The sequence below is a fragment of the Achroia grisella genome, unplaced genomic scaffold (assembly GCF_030625045.1).
Source record: "Achroia grisella isolate CSIRO2021 unplaced genomic scaffold, CSIRO_AGI_Agris_v1 utg152, whole genome shotgun sequence".
NCBI lineage: Eukaryota > Metazoa > Arthropoda > Insecta > Lepidoptera > Pyralidae > Achroia > Achroia grisella.
The window spans coordinates 670,274-690,991 of NW_026712648.1; the positions used below are offsets into that span (position 1 = coordinate 670,274).

The window sequence follows — 20,718 nt, forward strand, 5'->3', positions numbered from 1 at the left end:
GTTTCACTCCTTTGTAACAAAATATACTCATACTTATCCACATGTTCCGGATTATCGTTAACATCAAAGTGGTACGTTTTGTAATTTGCTAATATTCTCTCAGCGACAGCGATGTGTGCGTCTTTAATGGGGCATCGCAGTTTTTATAATCTATGGTGTAGGATTAAGTTGCTTGGTGTGCGTGGAACACACCCACCGAGCCGACTCGCCGAAATTATAGTCGATACAAGGATGCCAACCGTACAGATTATTTTAATCGAGGATGGAAATATGAACACACGGACATGTGTTCATATCATACGTATTTTGGCTTAAAAATCAGTCAAACACTATGGTGTACGAGGTCAGGGAGACAAATTGAGCTAATGTGCGAGATTTTATGAGTTTGTTTTATTTCTTCGTACGAAGCCAAGTGTTTTAAATTTGGCAACCCTGGGCCGATACGATACGATAGTTTTTGCCCGCTGTCGAGTGTCAAGGACACACGCTTCTCTTGCTTGTTGCTATGTTCAGAGTTGTATACTGAAACGTTAAACTTTCCTTAAAACATGAGATATGTAAGTAGGTGTTATCCTCAACAACAAATACGTAGTTAAATATAGGACATTTTAGCAATATATGCATAACACTCATTTAATGCAATCGAAGTCGTGACTAAGTATATATATTTTTTTATTTGAAAAGCTCATTATTTACACGTAAAATTAAGAAATTCACTGGATAAAAAATAACAAATAAGAAGTAGGTATATCTAATGTGTTGGGGTTGTAGTTTTCACAACAAACGGTGTACTATTAATACAAAGATACTCTAGAATTGGGATCGAATCCACGACTATCAGAATATGAAGCAATGTGTTCAACAAAGACCATAATCAGGGTCATAATTAGGTACATAATTAGATAATACTTAAACGTAAAAACATAAATGTAAATATTAACGATAAAATAATATAATAATTGCAAATGACAATAACAGAATTTCATTAAAACAGGCCAAACTTTTAGGTATTAATGACAAGAAAGATAAAATTACATTTTATAATTAAATTTATAATTGTAATTACTGAAATCTATGAAAGTAATAATAGGAATGTTACAATTACCATGCCAAGTTCTAATACCTAAATTGTTAAATTCTAATAGCTACGATAGGATTATTTTGAACTTTACTTTGGTAAAAATACATATCTTATTTTAGGTATTTTGAACTTTGGGGTGGTAACAGTAGAATACATTTCGTTTTGTATTGGTCTTAGCATATGTATATACAATACGTTACGTTGTTGACCATGACTCTTAAAACATGAACTGTGAGTCTACTGTGTAGAGCAGAGCCAGAGCTATAGAATGATTGATTAGAGCATTTGGTTTATGTATTTACTTATTTATCTTATGCTAGCAGTGCCCACAGTTTCATCCGCGTGAAATTTATAGCCTAATTCTAATGTACAATCTATATTATTGTAAAGTTTCATTAAAATACTTTCAGTAGTTTTTGCATGAAATTAGTAACAAACATAGATCTATGCGTCTATTCACATTCACATACATCAGCCTTTATAATATTAATAACAGTTATAATTTCGTCTTAAATAAAACAAATTTTGGTACTGGTAGATAATTACAACTACATGTATTATCATTTACAAAAATTTAAAAAGAAGAGGGGATATAGTCCATTGTAGAGTCTATAATTAAGTGATGACCAAGGTTCTACAAAATATTGACGTAATTAATAGCAATATATGTGAAATCATTAACCTTATATATAATATAGATATTAAATCATTAAAATATATAGTAATCAAACCAATTCGGTAACTACGGGTAATTAAAAACATCAAATGCCTATAATTGACATGCCGATTGGAATGACCGTATCGAATCAGAAAATGCTTACTTTCTTTATTTTACTACCCACATGTAACTAACAGGATATATCTCAACTTTTACTATATATGTATATAGGTTGACTTTATAAAAAGTTGCCTGCGTGGGCTTAGTCGCGCCTCTTTCAGGCGGCAAGCAGCTTGCTTTGTATGATTTCTTTCGGTTGAAGGATGAGATTAGGTAGTGAAATTACAGAGCAACACGTAATAGAATAACGTGATGTCCTTTGTGCTGTTCTAATTTACCATTAGGTGGACCCTCTGTTTATTTACCATTTCAATTGTATAAAAAAACCTATTTACAATATCTTAATGTATCATACATGTTTACTGTTGGAAACTATTTTATATACCTTTTTTATTGTCTATATTTTTTATAATATTATATTTGTGTATTAAATTGACTTATGTAATATAAAAACAATATAATATTATAAAAAACACAAATAATAAAAAAGGTATAAAAATAGTTTGCAACATTTACATTTAGATATAAGTTAATAAGGACCTTACTCGAGTAGGAGAGTGAATGTAATTTAAAAATCTGTAATTTTTTTATAAATGAATACAAGTATATATTATAAAGATATTCTTTTAAAAATTGACAATATTTCAATCTCTATGGTCAGTCAAACATTTTTGAATACAATGTATTAGGCTTAAATGTAATGTAATGTTTACCTACTATCCATGACAACCTAATAAAATCGTAGATAAATTATTTTAAACATAGTTTATCAAAATAGTCACAAACGCTACATATAGAGTGCTGACAAGTCAAGTAACTAGTTAATTCTTAATTACAATATTCACGAATATATTATTTTTAATTACCACGAAGTCAATCTTTAATCAACGTGTCAATTAAAAAAATGTTATTATATAGTAGCTATATAGTAGGCATATAGATATAGGTGTTAAGTATGTATATATATATATATATAAATATATTTACTGTTTAGCAATTACATAGATATTTGATTATTATTTAAACTCCATATGAATCAGTAGAATATTTTTAGCAATATCTTATGAATTTTAATATAATTAGTATTTATTCTAGGCTTTGTACACATATTCCTAAGAAAACTGATCTTCTATGTACTACCTACACCTACTCTAAGTCCTAAGTCGTCTCCTAAGTCGTTGGGAAACGTCGGAATAAAAAAAATTGGAACATAGTATTCTTCTTACCTACCTCGACGGAAACCCAACTTAATGGACATTAAGTTAAGATTTCCTGAAATACCTACACAAATGCTTATTTGAAAATATGCTTCACTATGAGTGCGTTGCGAATATACAAAATTAAAATGACCGCGCCGTGCTTTGTATGACAGCTTAATTAATGAACAAGTTTTGTTCACCTTCAAATATTCTATCCAATAGTCACTGTATTCCATTATAACTGGAATAATAGGCTGCGGCGCCCCTTGTTTAACCTATTTTACATAGACTAATTTCGATTCGTTAACTGTGTTGTTTCCGCTCTGCGACTAATGGCGCTGCATTGTTTAACCAAGTACAATAAATGTTAAACGGTTGAAAAATACGTCCTTCACCACATCTGAATTATAGATAACATTCCTATTGTGTACGTAGGTAATTGTACATATTTTATTCAAGTAATAATAAAGTTGCATTCAACGCCATTTTTATTGTAAGTACATTTATTTACAAAACAGTATATACTATTGTATGTATGTACGTTGGTATAAAATAAACAATAATTTTTATGTATACTTTTTGTTATAATACATTCGCGGAATTTGCACTCGTTTAGGTTTAGCTGTTTCGTAATAATATTTACAAAGTACATATGTTATCTACGAATGTGTTGAAATTTAATTTAAATCCGTCCAGGGATTAAATATAATTGATTAACGAACATACAAACAATTTAACATTTGTAATATTAATGGCATATTTAATAACATGGTTGATAGATAAACTACTGGATTCTTAATACTAAAATTTTGATTACAATTGCTAACTCGCGACAGCAAAACTTATTTATGTAAAATTGATAGTAAATTAAAAATTTAATTTAATTAGTTTGAGATACATATGAAACATTGTGATGATATCTTTACATATATATTTATACCTATAATATAATTGGAATGGCAAACAAGGTGATGGTAAGTATTTCTTATATACATAAACAGCTCTACGGACATCACGTTATCATGTCACGCCTCTGATACCAGTCATGCGTTGCTGTTCCGGAGAACTAAAATGTTACTTCGTGATGTCTCTTATCCTGTAATTATCCTATCTCACCATTCAAGCAAAACAGCTTACAAAGCAAGCTGCTTGGTAGCTGAAATAGACGAGAATGACGTACCCACGCAGAGGACCTTCTACAAATAATAATAAATATAATTAAGACTCTTCCTATTAATTACTACTATATAGCAGTGTTAGTAATAGATAAAATATTATTATTGGCAAGGGCAAGACTATCCCACCTACTTAAGATTGTAAACAACCATAATCTCAAGTAGGTGGGATCAACAGTGATCGTTAACCAGGTACGTCCGTGTATTGAGAATTTATAAATGCTACAATATTACCCCAGCTGCTAAGTTTAAAAGTATCTTAGTATTTAAAGTTTAATAAATAATAATTTGAATCATATAGGTTATATACGTTTGATGTTAAAAACAAATGTCACTTTAAACATTTAACTAATTCTTGTTTAAAAGAACCAGAATTTCTTGTTTTCTGACCTGAATCTGCCTTCTCTTCTTCTTCTGAATAATTTGTGGAATAAGAATATCACTTATCAAAAGTGCTTATATTAAGTTAATTATAATAAAAATCATTTTAATTTAAGTATATTGATCAGGCTGTACACTATAAATATATAAGTACTAATATATTACAGTTTATTATCTAGACTTTTATCACAATTGTATTGTTTATAATGACTGGCTTTATAAATAATAGATACGAAACACATCCATGTATACAAATAATACCTATCTTATATTTGAGTACGTAAATATATATTAATGCTTCGATATAATTTCATATTATAAAACTTTAACAATATACAATATTATACTATAACACTATATGTCTTGTAAGAAGCCATTATCGCCCCAATGTTGCCAAAAGGGGACGGGTCTCTCCTCATAACAAGGCGATTTACCCTACTAAGTACATATTACTACCCTATACTAAGCTGTATATGGCAAGTGGAAAGGTTAGAATTACGAGTATACCACGCCGATGTTTATTTGTCTTTTTCCCTAAAAAATCTTTATCTTGAGATGAAAAACAGTAATAGATTGTATTCTTAAACAGTTTCATCATTTAATATTGTCATTTGTACAATTTGATATTTTTGTAATCATATATATCTCTTGTCTGATCATATAGCGTGGGTTATTAAAAAAAGTTTTAATGTGAAACTTAACTCGATTTAGGTACGACTTCAAATAATTTCAATTCAACCTCACCATGCAGTCAAAACCTCGGGCTACGGCTAGTAAAGGATAATTCTATAACAATTCTAATAAAAAGAATGCAATTATATTGTCACGCATAGTAAGCTTGTGGTGCGCAGCAGGCGCGGTCGTAACTAGGTCACCCATTTCTCGACGCAAAAGGACAAAGAGACGAGTCGACCTCCGCTTTAATGTTCGTTACCTACGTCGTTTTAGAAATACTTCTCGTACTACATATATGGTGACCATTAGTTTTATTCAGGGCGGAAAGCTTCTATAATTTAGAAAAGAAATAACTGATTTTACTGTTGATTCAAAATTAAGAATATATATAGCAACTTAATCAACTAAGCAATGTCGTTCATTGTTTTATAATTAGGCGGCTTCATTGATTTAACAGTTTTCTAACTCATGTTTCTTTGTATTGATTTCTATGTATGTTTATTATGTATGGCTAAGGTAAACATTTACTATCAGATAGGCTGAAGTAGTATAAAAAATGTATTTAATTATTAATGTCAGTGCTATGAGTAGGCATTACTCATAGTACAGAGATGGCGCCGTCTTTATTATTATTAATTGTAGGAGCAAATCAGTTTCAAAATTTTGGTCTAGTTTTCAAGTTTGAATTGAGCTTGTACATACATATATCTAATCTTTCTACATTTTTTATGTAAGCCTTAACAAAATAGTTTTACACCTATGATACTTTATTAATGCAGTGAATATAAAAATATCAAAATTGATAGTTGTGTCTTTGCAAATGAGGAAATTATTGGGAACTACAGGACGAGCTGCCCGAGATCGGGATTGTCCCAACCGACGTATGGTGTGTATAGTCACATTACTATACCTACTTATATATTAACACAGCCTCGTAGAACCCTCGACATCCACTTTCATTGCTAAGCAATAAAATAGGGGACTACAAGTAGCTTTAAAACGAAACGCAATAACGCGTTAAGTGACCTAAATACGTTACTATCCTTTTCTGTACGTGGCATATTTACTGAACAATTTTATACGTCTTTTTACTGATATTAGTTATTTAAAAATTAATAATAACCTAATTAACTGATATGAAATAAATATATTGCATATTCTTAATTATTTGTTGTAGTACAATGAACAATCATCTGTAACAATAACAGTATTTATATTACAATAGGGTTTATTATATACCTATTCCACTTATAATAAAAAAAATAAAATATGTGTTTCTTTTAAAATATAACGACGCTTTAAGAAAGACATTGGAATTAGAAATAAAAATACACAAAGAAGGACGTATTGTAATAAAAGCAATCGGCAAGGTAGAAATACATTTATCAAGATCCTACGCAGCACCAAACGGATACATTTATTTTTCCCTTTTTCGTGGACGGACGTCCTACTGCCTACCTACCCACCGGATTTACATAATTGTACGTTCTAGTCACGGGTATTTACAGCCTACGCAGTGCATCGCCCAGTTTTACTTTAAAAAGAACTTATTAAAGCTAATTAGTATATGATACTAATGCTTTACACATATTATGTATTTTAATAATTCATGTTTTCATAAATTGAATTAATATAGGTAGTTAAATTAATACACTCTTCATGTTAATGGTACACAATATTGTGATAATAATAGGATCATGAAGTTAAGTCAGTTGACCCATGGTAGCAATTCACTAGGAATTATTCACAATCGTTTCCTGGAGAGATGCGTGGCCGTTGATGGTATTCCTAATGTTAGATAGTAACGTTACTCTCTATTGTTTAGTCTCCTTTCCCGTCTATTAACAACTACAGGGTCCAGCTTCTTCCTATGAGAGGTCGTTCTCTTACAATGAGAGATTCCTACATCACAGGTATCGATTCTATCTCCACTACAATACCTACTATCTAATATTGTAAAACAATGATTTTACTGATTTTCATCATCAGTCGCTTAGTACGAGAAAACAAAATCTTTGGCAACTCTTGTACATCTGTTTGCACAGATGTATTTGATTTGTTCGCCAAACAGGCCAGCAGCTACCGACCAAATTGGATATTTAGCATTACGCAAAACGTTAGAGATTTTACCCGTTTCTTTTTTTACTTTACAGTTTTACAACACGATACATGTCAAACATTGAATTAAAAGCATCCGGTTAGAATAACCGTCTCGATAAATTTGCCAGTTTAATTTTGTAAGAAAAATATAAACCTTGAGATCGCTCACTCATTGCATCCATCCAACCATATTTTGGCAGCGGCATTTTCCTCAGACTCCGCGACTGGAATAAGCAAATCCGTAGTCGCAAGTAGGTTATTCTGAATCGGTGCTTTATTGTATTTACGTGCCATAGATATGAGATAGTGTATAGATACACAGCGCGGGTCAAGGCGTTGGACGGCTTTCGACTTCGCAAGCTATACAAATATGGAACTGGCATATTTCAGCTCCTGTTTTGATCGCAAAATTTTGTCACGAATCGTGTTCTAATTATACGATATAAAACCCTAATTTCCATATAATGTTGTCTGATCCTGGCATCGACGGTGCGGAGCTTGTTAATTGCTTAATCTATAAGTGTCCTTGTAAGACCGTGTTAGTGCTAATCCGTTCGTTGCGATATGCGCCGAACAATAGACTGAGACGACACACCACGCGGAAGAGCGTTAAAATACGTCGTAAAAAGTGTAGTTTCAACTTTATGACTCGTATTCAATTGGGGCTTGTAAAAAGCGTTTTATTGGAGTAGCATCCTGGCCTGCGAGGCCGCGTCGCTGAGATAGCTCTAATTAAAACTGGCCGCATACTCTTTTCTTACGAAAGCATGGCCACTGCAAATTGCCCAATTGCAATACTATGCTTGCCCTTTTATAGCTCAATATCCAGATTTTATCGAAGCCATTTGTTAGCCTTGAGACACGACAAAGAAGTTTTAAGCATATTTATGATTATGATATCTCGTTTGTTACAGGTATACCAGTGAAACGAACGTTACCCGTGAAGACTTCTAGTATAGAAGACTTAAGTGCCATTAAAATCCAGATTACCAGAAGAAGTGATATAGTTTTATATAATAGAGCATAACCGTGATATATATAGAGAACTAAATCTAGGTGCTAATACCAATAGTTTTTAGTGTAAAAGTAACCAAAAAGAAGCGAAGCTGGCTCCGTACAAGGATATAATGAACTCATCGAGTATGAGTTCTACAGTGCCAACTATTAAGTGTGAGGACACGTCTCCATCGCCTTCGGCGCCGATTGGCACCGATGGTGAATCAACGGCAAATGGCGCGTACAATTTAAGCGTGAACGTGAACCTTAGTGCTGCTATGATCAACCTCTTGAGTGCTGAAACACCAAACGCCACGACACTCAGGACGCCAGAAATTGTCAATGATGTAATCACTATGACAAACCCCCTGGACCAGTATAATTATAACGAGAAAAATTCCGGTTTTAAGGTGAGTTTACGGTTTGAGTTTACTATTTCATTTCCCACTGACTGACTTAATTTGTGCGTGAACTATGAGTATGTAGTGTGCTGTATTCATAATAGTTTATTTGTACAGTTTTACATAATGTTTAACTACAAATACGTTTTAAAAACTAATACACACTTATTTTTAAGGAAAAAAATATTAGGTAGGTATAGTACAATAGCGGTCTTATCCAATAAGAACTATTTCTTCCAGTCGGCCTTAGTAACAAAAATTTTGATTTGTTATACAATTTTGACAAAAAGTACTTATTATTGAGCGTCTAATGCATTTTACTGTTTTCGTTATTATGTATGATCTTGCAAGGACGGCATAAAGTAAACAAGCATGACTGTTCGGGGCTTGAAGCCAGAACGCTGCCTACGCATTTAGGGAATCATTTTTATGATCAATAACAAGATCGAAAGTCATCCCTCCGACAATTTTAATACTAGTCGGCATCCTGTTGCGATGAGCAACAAATGATCAAAATGCGCGGTGTAGCTTGCAAGAGCCTCCCTTTACTTGGGTCACATCTATGTCGCCGGCTCGAATACAAAATAAGTGTTACATGTATCTTGAATAGCTGCCAAGTATCGGTTGCCACGTAGCATAGTCACGTGAGTGAACCATCAAAGCTTCATTAGAGCATTGAATAATAACATCGTCGTCAGTAACATGCAACACTATGAGGTCATGTACCTTATGCAGATCATGTATTCGCACTGAAAAGAAACAGACATCCAGGCACCACTTACCATTGGGTTGTTCATTCGCTCATTTGCTATAAAACCGCAATATAGCAAGAATACGTCAGCGACTGACACTTCTCAAGTTTTTATATGTTATTGGTGGCTCTTTAAATAAGATATAGATAAGCAATGAAGTTACAGCGAAACATAGTAATAGAATAAAAGACTTTTTATCTGGATTTTTTTGTTTTGGACATTTTATTACCGCTGGCAACATTGTAACATTGACCTTAAATTTTTTAATAGCTCTATAGCTATAATAATTATACCTATGTATAATGTGTGCCATTCAACTTAGTTGTCGTACATAATAGCTATGTTAGGGCTGTTGTTTAAATTTATTATTTAATTAATGTATTTTCGGAATACTGAAAAACGTTACACCATCATAAACCGCGTGGTCCCACATATTCATTTTTATGCGGATTGTTGTTGTGCACATACCGTTGTTGAATTTCAGATATGTATTTTTATTGATATGATTGTTAGATATGTATTTCTAATTTAGGTACGTTTGACTACTGACTCTTTAAAAGAGAAGAATACTTACTATTGGCGTTCATCTGTAGGTATACTTATATTATAAAGAGGAAGGATAATAATAATAATAACCCTGTACAATTCACACAACACCATCTAGTCACAAGAAAAACAGATTGTGTGAGAACTGATTTCATAAATAACTAGCACTATTCAAGTTCAAGTGGAATTTTGATGAATATACCTTTAATATTACAGCTGTACCTATACTGAAGTTCAAATTAATACAATTAAATATTTAACTTCAAACTAACAAAGATAACGGAAGTCTATTTAAGTATTTTTACAGGTACGTAAATAGATATTTGTTATCTATGTATACCTACTTTCTAGTTGGATTACAGATAACATAGGCGATCAACTCACAACTTTAAAGTTTATTGTGCCTGTTTATTATCAAACAAGCCAAATATAGATTAGAAAATCTATACTGTAACTAAAGATAGATAAGATAAGAAGTACTAGATATAACTTTTCCGATCGCCCTTTTCTGTCGCATCGCGTCCTAACAGGGATCAAAATTACGTGTTCAGTATGAAATAACTACTAATTGATACGTGAAATATCATCAGTAAGAATTGTATTCAAATCTGAAGCTTCGAAATTAGAGATCAAAAACGCAGGGTTAATTAGATAATAATCCGAAAACTATTTTTTAGGCACACCAGAAGTTTTGATTTTTCTAAAGAACAAAATCTATATATATTTATAACTCAAAAGTGACTGACATAGTGATCTATCAACGCACAGCCCAAGCCACTGGTCGGATAAAGCTGAAATTTGGCATGCAGGTAGATGTTATGATGTAGGCATCCGCTAAGAAAGGATTTTGATTAATTCTAACCCCAAGGGGAATAGGGAATGAAAGTTTGTATGAAACTTTGTCAATTTTAAACCAATCGGGCTGAGACTTTGCATGCATAAAGCTACTATGACATAGGCATCACTTAGGATTTTGAAAAATTCCAACCCTAATTAGTAGTTTTTAATTAGTTAGTAAATTATATTATTATTAGGAATTGTCGTAACCACCCTTTTATCACATTAAAGTTGTTTTTCAATAAAGGGGCTAATATCATCACATTAGCTTTTACATATCACATTAGTCAGAAGGCTTGGTAATTTATTCAAATGTATTAAATAATAGAAATTTAATATTTTACAGAGTGGGAGCGGCGACTCGAATTCATCCGTGTCCAACGGTTCATCAGCGACGTCACCAGCCTCTGGCACTCCACCAAGCATACAAAAGGTGACTAAGACTTCATACTGTTTTATAGCAGCTAACATACAATTCTAGTGGTAACATTCAGTTTGAGAACAATAAAAAAGCATACATTGACCACTCTATTTAATTTTCTATTAGCAACTGTTTCTCTTATTTAATGGCACTCACATTTAATAGAATACGATATTTTTTTGACTAGAACCAGACGAAATTACAAAAAAGCTCTTTTTTTAGGCCACTGTCGGCAAGGATACGGCGATATTTTTCAAATATTCTCAATATATAGTATATATTACATACTGCGGAAAACAAAACTGGCAACGGAGATATAAATTATAATTTTACATTTCTCGTAAAATATATAGACTTTAAAACATTGTGACTATAATAATATACACATAAAACATACTTATATATAAGTTTCTATATTGTTTATTATATTTATACCCCAATTAACATATTGTATTTCAAAAATTACGATTAATAACATAAAAATGGAAATGTGTCCGTTTCTGAGTCATGCTCTAAACAGCAATCCGATACATTTTCCAGTTTTTTATGACAACGAATTTGGTCATAATTCGATTTAAAATACAATGCTATTGAATTGAATGTTGCTCATAAATTATTGTACCTACGTCACTTCTAACAGAATTCATATAACTTGAGACAAAACAACCTACAATCAGTTGCAGAATCCATATTAACTAATGTCAACATTAGGTAGGATATAGAATTAGTATTTTTGAAAAGAAACATAATCTATCAAAACTATGCCCTCAAATGTCTCAAGTTTCTTTATTAAAAATAAGTTTAAATATAAAACGTCTAGAGCATTTCCCAGTCTTATAATATATATATTTCATAGTACATATATATGAGAAATGTTAATTGTTATAAAAATATTATTCTGTAATAGATAAATGTCGATTTCTTTTATAGAATTGACATACAAGTCATATTTTTAATATGGAATTGCGTTAATTTTGGCAGAAAAGATGATATTTCTTATTAAGCAAGTAAATAGGTATAGGAATTTTTACGGTTGTGTCTATACATAAATGGAAATGTGTGAGTAATGTATATGCGTGTACATTCATTCATGAAATATGTGTCTACGTATTGCAGTCTGTGGTATTACTTAGATATAGTACGTATTCTGTTGCAGAAAGAATAGAGTTTATTCCTACAGATGGTAATGTATACGTAAACAATAGACGAATGAATAGTTCATAAGAAAAACCTGCCACTTTAATTATACATTGTTATGACTAACTATAGCACCTTAAGGCGTCGTCCGTCCTCTTACCCACTGTGGTCATATTGTCTCTTAAACCAGAAAATCTATTTAACGAGGTAAACTATGCACATATCACATATATGTCTGCGTGGGTACCTCTGTCTCCTTATTTTAACAGTCAAACAACTTATTTTTCATGTTGTTTCGATTTAAGGGTGAGATAAAACAGTGAAATGAAGGGTATTGATGCATGGAGTCTTAGTCCTCCAGAATGTGTACACAGGAGTGATATCACGGTCGTTACATGATAACGTGAGATCTTTGGTGCCCTTCGTGTAGGTATATAGGCGATACCAGTTACCATGGACTGGACCGTCAACTCGTGAACCATTCCACTCTCATAAAGGAAATACCTTGTCACAGCACCCTCGCGCGTCATTGCGACGTCACTCCTACCTTGGGATGGGATCTGGACCTGGGATCCTATTGCGTCTACTGCTACTAACTTACCTCTTATACCAAAACAACGCATATTGCCATTATCATGAATTAATGAACGAAGAATTTCTCTGGAGAAATAATACTATATATTACCTCTTGCGAGTAATACCTCGTCCAGACTCCAGAAAGTACCTAAAAAAGTATCTACTTACAATTCAGGCATAGCCGTGGGACAGTAAAGCGTTGCTATGACAACAAAAACTGTAAAATTACTATTTAGTTAGTAAAGTAGAGTAGATTGTTTGTAACGGGGCAGGTGCTCCAATGCTATTAATGCGATGGCCGCGTCCCACGTGGCAATATAGTCGTAAATTCCTGCTGATTTCGCCACAATAGGCTATAACTGAGCTGACTTCATGTTCATCCTATTCATCCATCAGTCCATCCATACTCCATTGGTGCCTCGAAAGCGTACTCGTATATCGCTAAAGTAGGCGGGTGGACCATGTTAGTTTTTAAATAGGTATATATATAGTTAACTGGTTAACTTACCTTATTTTTTACCATATTACATATAGCCACTTATGTATAAGCTGTACAAAAAAATTCATCATTATTAATTACAAAACTAACAAACAATTTAATTATATTCTTCGTAATTAGTTTGGATACAGTAATAATTATTTCTAGAAAATAATTATTATTCAGATAATTACATAGACAACATGCATCTCTATTTATTTTAATACAATATAACTATCTACCTACTTATTAAATCAGTACGATTCTATACATACTTATCTACATTATTCTTCATATTTCTGTCACTAAAAACTAATAGTATTTTCAGTCTGCAATCAGCAATTGTAGATACAAAATGGCAATAATGCTAGGCTATACGTAATTCTACGATTCTCACGGTTTCCATTTTGTTTATTTCATCATGAATGGGAATAAAATCTTGAAACTCGTCCTTGATAGGGTCATTCAATCAATATAAAGTAAGCATGAATCATTGTAATGTGAAAAAATAGGTACCCATGATCAGCAATTATGTGTAAATTCTTCTCCGAGAGCACTTAAAAGCATGCCACACTATGTAAATAAACATAGGTAATTTTAAATATGTCATCATTACACTATATAAGAGTATCTTCCCACACAATTCCTACACTAAATACTCACTTAGCCCGATTCAATAATAAATTACTAATTATTGACATTACTCAAGATCACTTAGGAATCAATTAGTGATTATTCTAATTCATAAAGACGTCTAAGGACAGATTTAACTCCAATCAGACCTTCAAAAATCAGGCTCGTTGGTGTAAAAAAGTAATAATAAGATTGCGTTGCCTGTCATAAGTACCATTGAGCGATCGAAATCAGCAATCTTATTATTTTTATTTATTCATGATAGCACATGCATTTACAATTAATTATTTTCTTTTTCATTTACGTATTAACACCAAAGATTAAGGAATATTTTTTTTTAGTATAGTTTGCCTTTGGGTATAACTATAAAATTGTTTGATGTAAAATTTTGCTTTAACCTCAAATATTTACTTGCGCCTCTCATGTCTCGCTCTTGCAACCAAGTTATAACAAAGATTCTTGATATAAGCATCAGAATACGAGTAAATTTTACGTCTATGACTAATAGGAATATATATTTTCCTTTTTCAGACTTGCTCGGAATTAATAAAAGCTGGCTTGAAGTTGTCGATCGAGTCCAAAAGAAAAATGTCGGGAAGCGATACTGACATCGGAATAAAACGGATGAAAAAAGAAGAAAGCGACGAGGAATACGATAGCAGCCATACTATGACACATAAAAGTGATGGGGTACGTGTTAATTAGATATACGATATTACACTTCGGTGGAATACTAAAAAAAAGTTTTATGGTAAGACAACCCAACTCAAATAAATTTTGGAAACATCTACAACAAACCAAATTAACCTGACATAGGCGGTAAATTTATGTCTAACATGTTGCATCAAATCTGCTCAGTGGCATACTGTAAGTGCATTTTTTCAATTCTTCTGACCACATTATATATTACAGTCGCGAAGGTATATATCAGTATTTGCAGTAACTTCTAAACAGATAGTGATCATGTGTTGCGGATCGTATCTGAACTTTAATGGCTTTTGTTTTTGCATTATAATTCAACGGCGTCATTGATGTTTTATGAGCTTACTAAGAAGGCATCGATAATGAGAAATCGTTCGTGACTTAACTTCCTGATTTTGAAAGTTAACGTGACAAATACCAGTCACCGGTAGTGTTTCAATAAAAGTAGCAAAATTTGATTTAAGGATTATACTTATTTACGATTACATCAGTGATTTCTTTTTAATCAATGAATAATTTAAGAATTTAACTCTACCCTCCGAAAATTTTAATAAAATAAACAGATACTGTGATATCCATTCACATTTTAAAAGAATTTTAATTAATATTTACAGTTAACACCAGAAGATGAAGAACGTAGGAGGCGAAGAAGAGAACGGAACAAAATAGCAGCAACAAAATGTAGACTTAAAAAACGCGAGCGAACCGTGAATTTAGTGACGGAAAGTGAAGTGTTGGAAACTCAAAACATTGAACTAAAGGCACAGCTAAAGGTGAGATATAACAATGATTAAGCAACAGGGTAACTTGATTGAAATTGTACTGGGGCCGGGAAGATGTCTATATTTTTATTCATACCATAAACTACTCGTAAACTAAATTTCGTGATAATTGGTAGTTGAGCAATTGAGGTGACAGAACCAACAATCAAATACAAAAAACCAAGTGTCACAATTATCTATAACATAAGTAAACATAGACAATTATACGTGATAAACGATTAAAAAATCTTTAATAATTATTTAATTCATAGGTACTTAGTGATGACTGCGAACAAATTTGCAAATATATATGTACAGTAGTAGAGTTGTAAGAAAGAAAAAAAAACTTATAATACAATGAATTAAAGGCTGAAAATTCATAGCGAAATGGTATATAATCAAGGCAAATAAACTTCCGTTCAATCAATGCTTAACTGCATAATATATATGGGAGAATATAACTTCTGTTGGCTGAGCGATTTAAGTCACAAACATTAAAAACATAATCGTTAATGTTTTTTATTATATTTCAGGACCTGGAAGTACAAAAGCGGCAACTAGTGGATATGTTATCACTGCACGCATCCTCATGCGTGAAAAACAACAATTCAAACGCAAGGGAGTCTCCAACAGCGCACTATAACATGCTCCGGTCGTACGAGTCATCTAACACATTCCCAACCAGCTTCGAAGCGCAGTCGCCATACATCAGGCCCGAGTCTGCAAACATCCTCGCCTCCAGTTACACCTGCGCGACATCCCTCAACGCTGATTCTTCCATAGATCCTATTCCGTCTTTAGACAATCTGTACGGAGCACCACAACTAGCCGACGTGGATTACACGAGATCTGACAGTGTTCTCAGTTTACCTCCCAATTCCGATACCAATTACGTTAATACTGATGGTTTTCTACCTAAATCAACAAATCTGCTTGTACCAATTGATTCTGAACACGAATATTACGAGACAGAGGCGAACTATAACTTGACCACGCCACAGTGTCATAGCTATAGCGGCGCTGTTGTGGACGCACAATCTAAACTCAACAATGGCCTTAATGACAGATGCCTTGTCTAGTAAGAAATACATCCATGATTTGCGGGTCCAAAATTTATTTTGACATGTGTATACGTATAAGTAAGAATTGGAGTTAAAATTCGAAATAGAGTATCACCGTTGATTGAAATTAACTTTCCGTTTGTTCATGTTTTTAAATGTTATTGTGATAATGAAATTGTAAAAGTTAAAATTCTTTGATATTTTTTTAAAGCACTAAATTATGAATGTGCCAGAAAGTTGCGGCGGGGATTCATTTCGAAACGAAATCGTATGTCTACTGTGTAGAACAACAGCGTAGATTTAATAATATGGTATCTGCAATACAAGATGTGGGGGATAATATTCAACAGCAAACCTTAAACAGTGCCTAAGTTTAAAATTTCAACGCTAAACTGTCCAGTCTGCAGTATTTGTGCAAGACATTAGATATTATTATGTATTTATGATACACCTATTGACTTAAAATTTGTCTAATGTTACGTATACTTTGAAATATTTCAACGGCCTTGGGGAAGTTGCGTCCCAGAATATCTACAAAAGTTCGGTAGGTAGGTATAAATCACATGTTTCACTTTATTTAGAACGGTAATGTCTAACATAAAATATAAGTTTTATTTTTTAAGTTCTATAATTTTGCTTTGGTCTGTACAAAATGTTTTCACGATGTTTATAAATTGAGATCTGATTAATTTAGTGGGTGCGATGTTTGACTGAGACTTAACACGGAGATTATGACGTTATATTCGGATAAATTAAGCCCCTAGTCCCTATATATTGTAGCAATTGAAATATAACGAATTTGCGAATAGGAACAGTAAAAACTGTAGGTATCTTAAGTTGGCATCTATCAGTATCTACTAGATACATAGGCTTGCTTATATATATACAAAATACGTGGGGCATAATAAGATATATTTTATAACAAATGGAGATATTCTCGTAATGTGCTTAACTGTTTGTAGTTTCATATTTTTATAATTTAAACGGACTACACACAATATTAAAATTACAGCTAATATTGGAGTAGGGGTTGTGAATGTAATAACGGTTTGATGAGCACACTCTACCGCTGTTCCGATATTGTCCTTTATTTAGTGTCGTGTGCATGCCGTTTTATGTTGCTATAACTTACAGTACAATATAATGGAAAAAATACCTCTTGTTAAAAATTCCGATGTTCTATTTTATGTTACAGAGAAATATATCACAGATTAAGTATACAAATATGTATATTATATATTTAAGGTGCTTTTACTCAGCGTAAGACGTGATATAGAATATTAAGGTGTAAGTTTGTTAAAATACTTAAAAATATATTTGGATATATTTTATTACTTAATCGGGTCATGTAAATTAATATAAGAATATAAGAAAATGCTTTGTCTTTATATATAAATACTGGTACATTATAAGCGTATGTTAGAAATAATCAAGCACTGTAATTGAACAATTAAAATATAAATCATATAAGAATTTTATATATAAAGTATACATGCAAAAGACTAAAACGTTATGCCTTAAAAATGTTTTTTTTTTCTAATTAACAATAACAAAACAAGTAATAAATGTAAACAATTATTCTATGTACCAGTAGTTACAATAATTATTATATTAAAAAAAATAGTTTTCTGGAATCCTATGTTAGTTTTGTGACCTTATTAAAATATTTAGATATAAGTATAGCCCTATCTGTTTCAATACGTTTGCTCCCTTTTGTAATATGTTCAAAGTAAATATAAATAATATATTTATTAATTTTGCGCTAACATTCATTACATGTGCCTACTACAACCATGTGTCTCATAATATGGGCAGGGTTGATCACAATTATGTTATTCTGTTGATATATCATATACATTTTAGAATAAATACTATTTTTTATCTGGGCTATAGATAGATCAAGAGAGAAATAGAGAATAAATTATTGTCGGTTATAAAGTATTGTTATAAATACTAAATATGTCCCGATAAATACAAAAAATACAGGAATCCCATAATTTGGTAGTTACACAATCAAAATTGAAAACTTAAAGATGATTTTGACACAACAGAGAAGAAAGTCTATTGGGCAATATGTTTTAACTAGTTTTATTGAAATTGGTTGCCGCTATTTCTAACTAGTCTAATTGAGAAAGTAGGTGCTTTCTCAATTATTGAACACCTAATTAACACTGAGAAATTTCAAATGTCTAGACAGAACACTAATCGTGTGTGCGTTAACAAGCTGTTAACTTTCTTTAAATATTAGAAAGTTTGATATATTTATATAAATTATTTCATATTAAAGACCGAATAGTTATATTTAATAATCATGAGCATAATATAAAGCATAATAACTGGAGTTGTACTATTATGTAATAATGTTATGCAACTGGTTTAAAGTTTAACTAAGTATAAGCTATAAAACACAGAAATGAATATAAACCACTTTATTAGATTCTCATATGTCATAAAATACTGAAGAATATCTATTTAACTAAATTGTAATTCAGTTTAAGGTTCGATATGAACAGAAATATGAACATATTTACAAGAATAGCCTGAATGCCCAGGTAACATTTAAAAAAGGCCGTTGCGTTATTAATAAGATAGTGCCTTGACCCTAGTCTGGCTGCTGTAGCAGCGTAAATGTCAGTCGTGTGAGCATTTATTTTTATAATGTTAGTAAAACATTAATTATTGTGATAAAAAATATTTTACTGTACACGTTTTACATGAATTTCAGACATTGTTATTTGTTGTTTAACAACTAGTGTTTAGTTTACGGTTTTGTTTTTAAAAATATAACGAACTCAACACAATTATGTTTGACATGATTTCTAGAATATGTTGTAAACTTATTGTGGTCGCAGTTCGCCGTTATATGTTTGTCTTTTTGTAGTTTGAATGTACCGTCGTTGTAATCTTACGCACAAGATTAGCTTTAGAAGGTACAGTTGTGATTTAAATTGTTTTAAGAAAGTTCGTTCTGCCATTCTTCCGACGTTTGGATTGAGTATTAGCTAATGCCCTCCTGAATTTATTTTGAATCAATATTTATTTGTATCGAAAAGTAAAATGTAGTTACAGAATGGATTTGGTAATTTTGTTAAATAAAACATTAGTATTAAATCAATTTTTTGAAAACCTCGTTATTTTAACATACTAATACTTCAATTCAAACGTTTTCTCATAGATTGCTTCCATAGGTATATTATAGATAAGTATAATGACAGTTTTTGATTAGTTGTATATGTTAACAACCGTTTATTACATATGTTAAATTCCGTTAATATTAGATAGGTGCGACTCGTTTTTAATAATGTTGTTAAGATATTATCTATGTATATCTACTTAATTTGTACTTGGTATATGTAAGAAATAACATTATTTTATTAATAATATATAGGCAATAACATTCGGGATTATGTAGTTTTCATCAACGTTACCAAATCAGGAAGTTAAGTTACAAACCGAATCATTTAGGTATATGGACAATTCCCTAATCCCAAATGTTTTATATTACTCTGACATTGTTAATGCAATTAATATATATTAAAGATAGATATTTCTTTCTGCCTGGCCGTGTAAAATTTATTTTCTGGTGCAATAGAATTTTTTAACGGAAATTATTATTAAAATGTGTACACAGATCAGTGTAAGATTTTTTTTATTTGTATATTATTACGGATCCTATAATTATTTATATACAATTTTTGCCTACTTTTTCTCTTTAATATATTGTTTTTTAACACTGCTGAAAGAAATTTATCATATGCCTGAATTACTCTGAATAATCTGAATATACGGCAAAAATATTGGATTTTGATAATTTCAAGAAATTGTCCCTGAGTTGTAAACTCTCTAATTCAGAACTTATATCCTCGACGTATCAGTAAACAATAAAAAAAATGGTATACATAAAATGTATAATTTGCATCAAGTTTTGCTAAATAAGTATAAAATTCAATACTATGTAAGTTATAGAATAACTTTTAAGTCATTAATAAATGGATTATTTTGATTGCTATTCTACTAATGCTTAATTG

General features: G+C 31.6%; 1 protein-coding gene across 1 annotated transcript in view; it reads left to right on the forward strand.

The window, feature by feature from the left end:
* Nucleotides 1-18,887, forward strand: part of LOC131840959 (transcription factor kayak) — a 54,640-nt gene extending 35,753 nt beyond the window's left edge. The window contains exons 2-6 of the mRNA XM_059189178.1: nucleotides 8,304-8,795; nucleotides 11,268-11,354; nucleotides 14,698-14,856; nucleotides 15,483-15,641; nucleotides 16,163-18,887. Coding sequence (XP_059045161.1) covers nucleotides 8,517-8,795; nucleotides 11,268-11,354; nucleotides 14,698-14,856; nucleotides 15,483-15,641; nucleotides 16,163-16,708 — 1,230 coding nt within the window. The 5' untranslated portion in view covers nucleotides 8,304-8,516 and the 3' untranslated portion in view covers nucleotides 16,709-18,887. The remainder of the gene's footprint in view (nucleotides 1-8,303; nucleotides 8,796-11,267; nucleotides 11,355-14,697; nucleotides 14,857-15,482; nucleotides 15,642-16,162) is intronic.
* The last annotated feature ends 1,831 nt before the right edge of the window (nucleotides 18,888-20,718 follow it).